General features: G+C 37.5%; 1 protein-coding gene across 3 annotated transcripts in view; it reads right to left on the bottom strand.

Annotated features, from left to right (window-relative positions):
- The window catches only part of Hnmt (histamine N-methyltransferase), a 46848-nt gene extending 35030 nt beyond the window's left edge, over window positions 1-11818 (bottom strand). Inside the window, exons 1-3 of one of the 3 annotated variants that reach the window (XM_006497670.3) lie at window positions 11662-11818; window positions 10748-10894; window positions 7701-7753 (exon numbers count right to left, since the gene is read on the bottom strand). In XM_006497670.3, coding sequence (XP_006497733.1) covers window positions 7701-7753; window positions 10748-10894; window positions 11662-11687 — 226 coding nt within the window. In that variant the 5' untranslated portion in view covers window positions 11688-11818. Of the gene's footprint in view, window positions 1-7700; window positions 7754-10747; window positions 10895-11033; window positions 11127-11379; window positions 11440-11661 lie in introns of those variants that run through there. The other 2 variants (NM_080462.2, XM_006497671.4) reach the window with 2 other exon arrangements.
- Window positions 11819-12317: the final 499 nt, after the last annotated feature.

Raw genomic sequence — 12317 nt, forward strand, 5'->3', positions numbered from 1 at the left:
AGGGACTGGCCATCCAACTGGGGATTGATTAGAAATTATATTGTGCTTATAGACCCCAGAGTTCAGGCTAGGTAGAAAGGAAAAAAAAAAAAAACTTGACTAAATTAATCTTAGAGACCGGCGGGAATGACTGGACAGCCCTCCTTCCCTTTGCTTTGTTCCATGTTAGGAACACACCAGGAAAATTTAAGCTTACTCCATATGAAATCCTGTATGGGGGGGGACTCCCCCACTCACTGAAGTAAAGAGAGTGTTAGCTCCTTTAAAATTTAACCCTGGTCCTTCATTGTTTACATGCATAAAAGCCCTAGAAGTGGTCAGAAACACCGCCTGAGAGCAGCGCAAAGAGGCCTATGAACCAGGAGACTTGATGATACCACACCAGTTCCAGGTGGGAGATGCAGTTCTCTTCTGACAACATCAAGCTGAGAATCTGAAACCTTGTTAAAAAGGCCCTTGCATCTTGCTACTGACCACCCCCACTGCTGTCAAAGAAGAAGGCATCTCTGCTTAGATTCATGCCTGTCACGTAAAGCGAGCTCCTGAAGAATAAACCCCCTTGGTTGACCACTCTCATTTCTACTCTGATAGACCCTCTAATAATTTTGCTCTTACTGCTGATGTGTGACCCACTAATTCTTAATAATCTAATGACCTTTGTTAGAGAGAGGATTGGTGCCGTCCCAGCTGTTAGTATTAAGACAACAATACCAGTCTCTGCAGAACCTTGAAAAAGAGGTTGCAGTTTAGTTCTAAGATTAGAACTAGTAACTAGAAGAAGTGGGGAATGAAAGATCCTGGCCAAATGTAAAAGGACACAGAAGCCCTGAAATTGGCAAGATAGATGTCGGTGTTAGCAGAACTAGCTTCACTGATTTAGAAAAATAGAGGTGCACAATGCTCTGGCCACTCCTGGAACCTGTGTGTCTGCCAATGTTCTGACCAGGTGTGTGCCCATTGCTGCGCCTTCATTAGACTCTTTCCTTGTACCCCTCCCATACCCATTTCTTGAGAATAGACATTGTTTAGATCTGGAAATCCCCTAATCTCCCCCTTCTCCTTTCCCCCCTGAGGGCCTATAAAAACTGGGAACTCTTTCCCCTCAAGGTCGACTCCTCTACCCCTGCGTGGGATATGAGTCGTCCCCAGAGCTCTGACTTTCCCCGAATAAAGCCTCATGTGGTTTGCAACAAGCTCGGTCTGTCGTGAGTTCTTGGGTGTCCGCTATTGGCCTGAGGCCTGAGCGAGGGGCTCCTCTTGGAGTCTTCAATAAAATAGATAGAGATATACATTTATATCTATATCTGTATGTAGGTAGCATATATGCATATGCATTTATATATGTACACACACATATATATGTATACACATATATACATATATATATATATAATATCAGACTATTGCTTCATTCTTACTAATTTTATAGCTATACAACTGAACTTATTTGCTTTTATAAGTGTTTAATATATTTAATATTAAAATTATTTTATTATTTCATGTGTGTTCACCTGTATGTGTGTATCTATGTAATATATGTGTGTCATGTCCTCAGAGGCCAGAAAAGGACATTGAATCCCCTGAGACTGGAGTTACCAATGGTTATGAGCATCCGTGTGAATGGTGGGCATCCAGCCCAGGACCTCTGGAAGAGCATCAGTGGCTCCTAACCAATAAGCACTCAGTCCGTCCCAAATATAGTTTTTTAATTTACAAATGATGGGTTTTTCTTCACTTTGTCCATTATAATTCATTTTTCTGTTTCAAGCCTTATTAAATTAGCTCAAAGAAACTTGCTTGCAGAGCTTTAAAAACATTGGCTCCAATGTCACGTGCACTTGTGTTCCATTCTCCCAAATGTGCAAAATGCTTGCAGATAGTCCTAAATTTTATAGACTATATCACCAAGGTCTATATCTTTCATGGAAAATAATAATTTCTATTTTGCTATATATTAATGATTCAAATTTGAATTGTCTTAAGTTATATATAATTAGAACCTCACCTAAAGGTGAAGTGAATGTCTAAAAGCCCATGGGAGAGGATAAAAACATGATCTAAATATATTAAATAAAAAAAACCTTAAGTGAAAAAAATTCATGTCTTCAACAGAAACAAACATATTGACAGCCATGTGAATGGAGAGAGGCCCACCTCTTTCCTAAAAGGCCACTCAAAAACCATAGATTTTTATACTATAAACTCTAATAGCCCAAACATTCAAGATATTAGTGCCTAAGTCTTTTTCTAATACATGTGAACAGGTTGGATTTTTCCCCTCTCTTTGTTCTAGCATTGAAGTAACAGATAATTTAGCTCTCTGGATATTTACTTCCACTTCCAATCAGGTTTAGTTTTTTGGAAATCTTTACAGTGTACTGAAAAATCACTTTCTTGGGCTTTCAATTTCTGGGAACAAATATTTTTCAGGTTTTTCAACAAGAAATATTTGAAGGCAGCAATAAATACATTCGATTTACTTTTTATTGTTTCTCATCACTAAATTCTATTTTTCATCATTCTCAATCGATTGATCTAGAGAGTAAAGCATTAATCATTGCTCTCTGCCATCTCCTAGTGAAGTAAGAAATGGAAGTCATAAACCAGCTACAAACAATTTATCAATAAACTTGTTTTAAAAAATTGTTGTGTAAAAGTGAAATTTAGCTAAAAGAGCACACCTTTGCCAGTCAGTTTAAGAGGACACAACCTTGGCTAACAGCCACTAATTAATTCATGTGCTTCTTCTCAGAAAAAGAATAGTTACAGCAGGCAGGCATAATGACCCTGGTTAACAGTCACTCAGGAAAAGCAGCCCTGGTCTGATTAAGGATAACTATGTCAGAATTATTAAATTGTAACTCTACCCATTTATCCAAACTGCTAAATTTTGGAGTTTCAATCTCTGTAAAACAATTGTCCAAAGTTTAACTTAGCAACCATGGACCTGTACAATCTAAGTGGTGTTTCTGTTCAGGGACGGTCAGACACAGTCAGCCTTTGCTGCCCTCCTCAGAACAGATCATACACTAGTATTACTGGAAAGACACTGTACTACCATTACACTGTTTTCTAAGCCTAACCAACACTTCAGCCCGTTAGTGCCCACTCTCATTCTATTTGTTCTGCTGTTATCCTAACAGATATGCCAGCCCATTTGCTTACCTAACAGCTAATAACAAAAAAACTTCTGTGTTCTCTTAACATTTTATTTGAGAAAGGAGATGAAATTAAAAAGCTGCTAAGATCATATTTTTTTCTTATTCATATTTCTTTAAATTTACTAATTTTTATGTTATGTGCACTGGTGTTTTGCCTGAATGTATGCCTGTATGAGGGTATCAGATCCCTAGAACTGGAGTTACAGATAGCTGTGATCTGCCACTGGGTGATGCGAATCAAATCCCAGTCCTCTGGAAGAGCAGACAGTGAATTCTCTTAACCACTGGGCCATATCTCTAGCAACAAAAATCGTATTTTCAAATTTTTGGTCATTACTAAATCATTTATTCTCTTTCACGACGTTAATAATTTTTACAACCATTTTGTATAATTTGTTGCATTCTGGGCTTTATTCTACCTAATAGTGCTCAAGTTATTTGTAAAGTAAGGATGAATTACATTTTTGTCCTATTTATTATCCTCTATAGAATTACTGGTTTTGTATAAACAATAAATGCTGTGTTGTATAACAAAAAAAAAAAAAAATCACCTAACCCAAGTGCTCTCAACTGATAGCAGTAAAATTATTACCAAAAAATTATGAGTGAGCCCCTACCACCTGTACATAAAATAATGGGAATACAAATAAAAAGCTTGGATTTTGTTCTGTCTAATTCTTGTAATACTCCCTAATACCTGCATATAATAACTGAAAACACATAAATGTCATATATGCAAAGCCCATAGCCAGGAGAACATATTACCAATAACTTCTTTCTGGAGCATAAGTGTTAAGTTAGTAGCATTGTGAATTATTAGCATTTCTGCTTACCAAAAAACACTACGGATTTCTTGTTTTCCATGCACCATCTAGCATGAAATGACACTTATAGAAATTAAGTGATAGTTGGTAGTAAATCCCTACCAGGTTTAATTTTAAATTAAGGAAGCATCAATATTGAAAAATGGACCAAAAAGCAAATTCTAACAGATTTACAGTAAAAATAATGTTACTATTCTAAAAATAAAAATAAAAGCAATGGTTAAAGTCAATGTGACATGGCTATGAAACACTGAAAAACAAAAAGGAAACAAACAAGGATCAACAAAAATATACCTGGCTGCTGTTGCTTCTTATTAAAGAACATATAAAGCTCAGTTGGACTCTGTAAAAGTTGGGCTCTAAGGCTTTGTCCAGGATTTGTCTTCTTTGTGATTTTCTTTTTATTTACATAATATTTGTTTCATACATTTCTCTATCACTAGAACATATAATTTGTAGATAACAGTGCTACAGATATGGAAAATTACTTAAAAACTACCTAATGGAGTTTTCCATCAATTTCCTTTCTTTTGAATTGTATAGAGTCCTAATAATTACTTGGACTATAAGTAAAAGTGTCATGAGATTTTTTTTTAAAAAAATCTTAGTATATACATATAGCTGACATAAACACTAATTTCTAAAAAGAAAAGAATGTACAGAGAACTTTCTTCTCCTCTTTCTGAAAATAAGAATTAGCCAAAGAACATAAGCACTAAGTGGTACATAAAGCAGTATTTCTAAACTTCCTTCCCAGAGGAAGATGAAGCTAAGGTCTATTCCATCTCTTAATGAAGATATTGAGCTTCCTTACAGAGCCAAAGTGAGGTTAGTTATAGGATGTGCGCACTCCTCCACTGGCCACACCTGGAAAGCTTCAATCAGTAGGAATGAGTGCTACCCATAGCTACCTCAATGGACACCTCCCTAGTTTTCCACTTGGCATATAGAGTCTATATATGTATATATAGGTTATACACATATTTTAACCCCTCTTGTGGGCTATGTACAAGGTTGCCAGTTGGTAAAGAGCAGTTGATACTTGGGAGTAAGGGGTAATAAACTGTTAACAAGGCTAGTTAGGATGACTTTTTTTGCAAGAGGATGTGGTAAGAGGTGAATGGCCCTAGATGGCAGTTGCTTGGCTCTGAGAACACTCATGATAAGTATCGATTTCACTTGTGGGAATTTTTAGTTTGTTTGCTTTGGGTATGTGTTTCTCAATTATGCTGGGAGAAATGGTTTCAGTGCTATGAATAGAAAGAACATATTTACCAGAGGTATGTAGAAAATCAGCTGAAGCTGAAGCTGCCTATGCATCAAAGAGTAGAACATTTAGACAGTGAACTACAGTCTGGAGAGTGAGTGTGGTGAGATACTGTGACATACACTGTGGGAAGTGAGCACGAAGTACAGCCAGCACAAGACCAATGGCCAGATTTGCAAGAGATTAGAGCTCAGAGACTGAATGGAAGGACAAAGTTCAAGGATGATATAATTCAAGATGGTAAAATATGAGAGGTACTGCTTCGCTAAGGCAAGAATATGTGTGTGATTCCTCGATGGATGGTGCTTGCCTTGAGTTTGTCAAATAAGCATTACCTAGTTGCAATATGAAAATCCAAATGACATGAAATATCACTCATTCATAACAAGGACACCTTGTCCACACAGTTGTTAAATATACTACTTACTTATTTCATTTGGCTAATGAAAGCTAAGTATATGATTTTAATTTTTCTTTAAGTTCTCCTTATGTTTCTGACCAGTTCTGTAGGAAAAATGACCTAAGGAGATTCCTTAGTCTCTCCTAGATAGAGCCTGGTACCAATATGATGTTCAGCCTCCAACAAAAGGACTCTAAGTATTCTTCCTTTTATCTTGATGAATCCTGTTAGCACCTTGCTGCATCTTGAGGTAAAGAACCAATGTACAAGCCAAATACTGTTTATAAGAGAAGAGGCCTGGCAGTGGTGGCACACGCCTTTAATCCCAGCACTTGGGAGACAGAGACAGGAGGATTTCTGAGTTCGAGGCCAGCCTGGTCTACAAAGTGAGTTCCAGGACAGCCAGGGCTACAACAGAGAAACCCTGTCTCGAAAAAAAAAAAAAAAAAAAACAAAAAACAAAAAGCAAACAAACAAAAAAGATAGTTCGTAAGAATGTGGATACATAGCTAAGGGTATTTGCAACCTTTACTACCAGCACTCACTCAGGAGACAGAAGCAGAAAGATTTGTGAGCTCAAGGCCAGACTGGTCTACAAAGCAAGTTCCAGGACAGCCAGGATTATACAAAGGAACCCTATCCAAAAAAAAAAAAAAGAATGTGGATACATTTGCATTAGAAATTCAATTAATTTTATATTAAAAGAAAATGAACTAAGCCATAATGGGGAATATATTTATTATTGTTTCTTGTATGGCTTTTTATAGTTTCTAAGCACATGAAGTCATAGTCCTAATGCTAAGAGGCTATCTGAATCCCTGGAAATGGCTCTCTTTATTAAGTGAGTTAACAGGATATTCTTTGGATAATTCACCACAATCAACAGTAACCTTGATTTGCCTTTGTTGCTCTCTCTAACTCTGTGGTTAAAAATAATAGAATAGATGGATATTTAGAATTAGCCTTATTACATTATAGCATACTGAATTTTATGAAAAAAGAAGAAAAGAGAGAGAACACATATGCCACCATAAACTGGCTATTCCTTTTTACTGACAGGCTCTTGATTTCCTTTGCATTAATATGGGATACAATACACTTCATTCATAGAGCACTGAACACCTTACAGTAAACAAGCTCAGGACACTAAAGGAACAAGCAGCAGTGCGGTTTCCACTTAGTAGACATAATCATAACTAGGTCAGCATGGTTTACATTGATATATTAAGTCAAAGATGATTAATACCTTCAAATGAAACACATACTAATCCTTCAGAAGAAACTTGCTTTTTTAGTATTTCAGGGAGGCAAAACCTTTGCCTTACAGAAGGAACAGCATCTGTCCAGCACTTTATAAATGATTTCTTATTCCAATACTGTAGCTAAGACTCAGTGTTTCCATTTTACTAATGAGAGAAGTCTCAGCTTATGTACCAAAGTTACACAGTTCATTAGGGGCAGTTACAAAAGACACATATATCAACCTGCTTTTCCAGAGTTATTATTTTTCCTCTAGAATTAAAAACTCTTAAGAATAATAAGGCCAAGTGATATTAATAAAACACATATAAAAAAGTACTTTGATTGATTAAAATACTTTTAGAATTCAGAAGAAGGAAGCAGTGAGGCCAATTCATTTCAGAGATGGGGCTACAATAATGTAAATTAACTATGATATGTATATTTTTTGCCCATATTGAGATGTTTCTAATGAAGAGAGCTATGCATCAATTTCCATTCTAGTGAAAGTTTCCTTCCCTCACATGGGCTGATAACAGTAATAATCTTCTAAGTTTCCCTGGTTTTCTACTTATAAAAAAATTTTTTTAAAATTCTCAGTTCTACCTATCCTACAAATTATAGTGAAGGCTAAAGTCCCAAGGCCTATACATATATTGAGAGCAATGAATTTGAGTTGAATGATGTTGCTAGTATTTATAACTTGATATTTTACAAAAGTAAAGTGGCTTTCTAGAGTGTAAACAATATGGCTATCAAATACCATGGTACCTATAGCAGAATATAAATTTTATAGGTATTATTCATACCTGCACCTCCGCCTACACTCAGAATCTTAATTTCTGCTTTTGCTTCTCCAATCCTGAAAAGCAAGCAGACACACAAAATTATACAATTTAATAACATGAAAGGTGCTTTGCCTGCCAATTCTTCCTATCAAGTCTATTGATAAGCAAAAGAGAATGGATGAATGGACAAGAGGCCAACATGAAAGTGAGGTCATGTCTGTGGCTCTTCTTTATTTATTTCTGTTTCTCTTATTAGAGTGCCTGAAAACACAGGCGAAGGGACCCTGGGCAGCTTGAAAGTGGGGACCATGGCTCTGGCAGGCCTTGTCCTTCTCCCCCATTCCCTCTGTCTTATTCAAAAGCATCAGATTACATCCCTAAAGCTAACCACCAAGGTCTATTCCCTTATTTGGCTACTTCCTTCTCCCAAGGCTGACTACCAAGGCCCAGCTAAAAAAGTCTTAAAATCCAGCAATCAGAAGCTCCCTTTGGTTCACCTAATTAGCATGGCCAATCAAAATGTACTCCCACATCCTAGCCGTTCTAACACAGGCCTCCCCTTTTCCTCTTAAAAATTGCACCTGTAAAGTAATTTACTGTTATTTTTCTGCCTGAGTCAGAAAGCAACCACTTTCCTTCCCAACTTAATATAGGAGTTCACTGTGAAAACAGGTGTTTGGGAGTGGTTTGTGCCTAATTCTGGTTTGGGAGGGAACATCCAATATGCAGGAGGTATCCCTCAAAAGGATCCATTCCTTTCTTGAATCTGGAAACATAGGATCTGGAGACCTGCTATAAACATCTAGCATGTAAAAACATCTAGCATGTAAAAAGTGTCATTTCTTTGGAGACTAGAAAATAAGAATGCATAGCTCTGTCAATCTCTGTTGACATTTCACACTGACTATAAAACCTGGACATGGATAGAGACTTGGTGGTTTATGCTGCCTTTACAATGTCTTTTCCTCTTCCTCTTTTTTGTCTTCCTTTCAATAAGCAAATATATATTATATGTTTATTGTATGCCTCTCTTAGGAATTATATTTCAAAAAATAAATCATAAGATAGTGCTTTCAATTTAAAATCAGAGTGCATAGCCGAACTCTCGTAAGTCTTTTACAAATTCTACAGCCAAAATTCCATCTAGACTGGGTATATTCAGAAGATGGGAAAAGGGTCATCATTGCCTTACACAATCCCTCCCCGCCCTTCAGTCTAAACTGTAAGGTTTTTTTTTTTTTTTTTTTTAAATCAAGGATCTGGCTAAGCTAAGGGATGGATATGTACTATCCAAACTGAAAGTATTGAGAGAGTAACCCATAACCTATTAAAAGGACGACATAAACCCCATTTGTCGCCATTTAAGAACCACACCTGATTTTGAAAAGAAGGCTATAAGGCACCAGCTCCAGGAACAGACCACAAAATCCAGAAACAAGGTCATAAAACCTTCTCCCAAAGAAAAGTCTGGGGATAACCACAGAAAATGAGCAATATCTTATCTCAGGATGAGTCTTCTGTGTTGAGCAGCCCTATCTCATCCTATGGTTAAATGCTCATAACATAGGAATGCAGACCACTGACCAACTGTGACACCCTAGTACCCACCAGTGAAATTTTAGATTACCTAATCCTTCTAGAGAGTTCCTCTGGCTCCCTACAAGAAGCCCTACACACCTTTGTCTGAGGTCACCATTTTGAAAAATGGTTGACCCCCACATGCTGGTTGTTTCTGCAGTGTAAACACTCTTTGTCTTTGTATACTAAGTCTGGGTGGGGGTTTTCCCTCAGTGATTTTTAAAAATTAAGAGAAAGGTCCAAAGGAGTAAATTATAGTTTCAGATAAAATTGTCTACTTGGTATCTGTTTTAATATTTTAATAGTTTTAGCTTGAACATGTCATACATGTACATAATAGGTTTGGAACAAATTCACCCACTATTCCTTCCCCTCCAAGTCTTTCTCTCTCTCCCCACAACTACAATTCCCTCCTAACTTCTTGAGCTTTTGTTGTAAAGCCTAAGTCCACTTATACTTAGTGGCACCTATGAGTGTATGGTGAGGGGTGGGGGTGGGGTGTGGAACCAATGATTTAATTTGCATAACCTTTATCCTATTATGTGTCAATTAATGAACCGTGTTAAGATACACAATACAAGGCTAGGGAAATGGCTCAGTCGGTAAAGTGCTTGACAAAAGGAGGAGGAGAAAAAAATAGACATAAAATTCTGTATTAGTCCAACAAGTCTGCTCTGGTTGGACAGAAGAGCTACCACGGGGCACTAACTCTACAGAGAAATTTAGACAGCATAAAATAAAACAGCAGGGTTTTTTGTTGCTTGTAAATTAGCTCCACAGTTAATCACTTCTTACTAGTTTTATATAGTTACTTCTAGCAACAATTTACCCCCAGATCGGTGACTTGACTCTCTTCTGTTACCTCAATAATGCTTACCAGCTTTGAGACAAATTGAACACATTAATCAAAAATTAATCATAAATAAAGGAGTCTGTGAGGATAGAAATCAGTTCCACTGATAATGGTAAATTAATCTTTTTTTTTTCAGAATCATATTGATAATACTACGTTGAAAGGAAAAAATAGTTTTGGAGAGAGTGACAGTTAACAGATAAAGGAGGTGCATAGAATTAGTGCTTCTCAAATCGCATTCTGCAATTACCTTTATCTGATCCTAAGGAAAGAATACCAGAATCTATTTGGGACTGTTTAAATATATATATAATTTGAAAGGAGCTTAGAAAAAAATTCCAAGTTTAATGATTTGAATCATTTTTCCAAATAAGGTTGGGCTTGTGCCTTTAAAGCTGACAAATAGTTAACACAGCCTGTGCTGCCAGCTATGCAAATCAGTCTCGGTGGTGTTTATAGCACAAACAGATCTGCGTAAGCAAGGCCAGCCAGTTTAGGCAAGGCCAGGCAGCAGCGGCAGCAGCAGCAGGCAGCTGTGGTTGTCTATGACTCTAATCCCAGGGCCTCCTCCACCTCTGCCTACCCTCTGGGCTAGGTTGCCGGTTAGTCCATTGAAAGAAATGACATTTTTTGTTACCTTGCTATTATGCCCGGAAGCTTCTTATCCATGAATTCCTGCATGCACTGGTGTTCCGTGGAATTATTTAGAAACCTCCGAAAAGATTCTACGTATCTGCCTTGGTCAGAAAATAAGCTCCTCATGCAAGATGCCATATTGGGTTCTCTGATAAAAACAAGGAGGGAGCTACGTTTAACTTCCTCTGCTCCGAGTTCCTTCTTTTCCCTCTTTCTCTCCCCTCCCCCACCAGTTTCCTTAACCCCGCCGTCTCCCAAACCGCTCCAAATAAGCAAACAATTAATACATGAATAAGAGATAAACGACAGCACTTAAATCTGCTTTGTATTTGACCAGCGCTGAAAACTTCCAAACAGAGCCTCCTGCTCCCACCACTGTTTGTACAGAACTTTCCGTACTTTACACCTTGCAGAGCTATAAAAGCATTCCAATCGCTTCCCAGTTATTGGTTTTGGTTTTTTTAGTTAGTCCCCCCCCCCCCCCCAAGCAGGGGTCACAAGTAGGTTCCAAGTAAGAAAGGATTTTTTGTTTTGCTTTGCTTTTAAAGCAAAAGGTCAGTTAGTTTTTAGACTGATACAAAGTTATGCATATAACTTTCAGAAACCTGCAGCAGCTAAAATCTATTAACCTACCAGCAGCTGGCTACGTGTGTTTGTTGCAGAGAGTTCGCTGCCTTAGTATCTTAGTTTTTGACTCTTAAGCTCAACTGCTGAATTCTTCAAATGTTGATCGATTTGTTTGAACAAATCAGAAAAAAAAAAAAAATTAAGGAGGAGCCCAGGAGCTGTAAGAGACATTTAAAGTAACATGAGATCTTCCTAGTCTCATAAAGGGATTAACACAGGCACGTCTCATTTCTGAGCCTCCTAAAACTGAAAGTTCCCTTCACCCATTCACAGTTATTTACCACTCACCTAAAGTCCCCATTGGATCTCTCCATGGTTGTTAGCTGATAAAGACAGGAGCAGAAGCCAGAAGCGTACTTGTTCTCCTGAACAATTGCACATAACCTTCTGTTTGCTTAAATGGTTAAAGGTGTGCTTATGCATTTACACTAACATTGGTTACTTCCACTACTGAGGTGCTCTGTAGTGTCACGGGCTCTGAGCCTTTCCTTATGAGGTAGAGCTAAGTGTTACTAACAGCAGAAATGTTTCTGTTGAGGGCTTGCATGCCAGAAATAGTGCAACACTTTCAAAATGTAGTCGAGAATTGCTTTTGTCTGTGACTCTGTGAGCTTCCTCCGAGTACTGCTGGGAAGGCTGAGATTCTAAGAGGTTGAGTACTCTGTTCAAAACATGGCAGTGAGATGTGGAAGAGCTGGCAACATTTTAAGGATGTTTTAAGCCCTAGCATCTGTGCTTTCATAAAAACCTTTACATTGAATTCAAATCCATTTCCTTGGACCTCCTAGATAGTACTCCCATTCCAATTTGTCTAAACTAAACAAACTGTATCCAAATAATCTTGAAAGGAAAACACACAAATGCTAAATTAATCACACACACACACATACATATACACACGGGAAGAAATTCTTTAACACCCAAAACATATGGAGAATTTCCAA

Source organism: Mus musculus, chromosome 2 (assembly GCF_000001635.26).
Source record: "Mus musculus strain C57BL/6J chromosome 2, GRCm38.p6 C57BL/6J".
Lineage (NCBI taxonomy): Eukaryota > Metazoa > Chordata > Mammalia > Rodentia > Muridae > Mus > Mus musculus.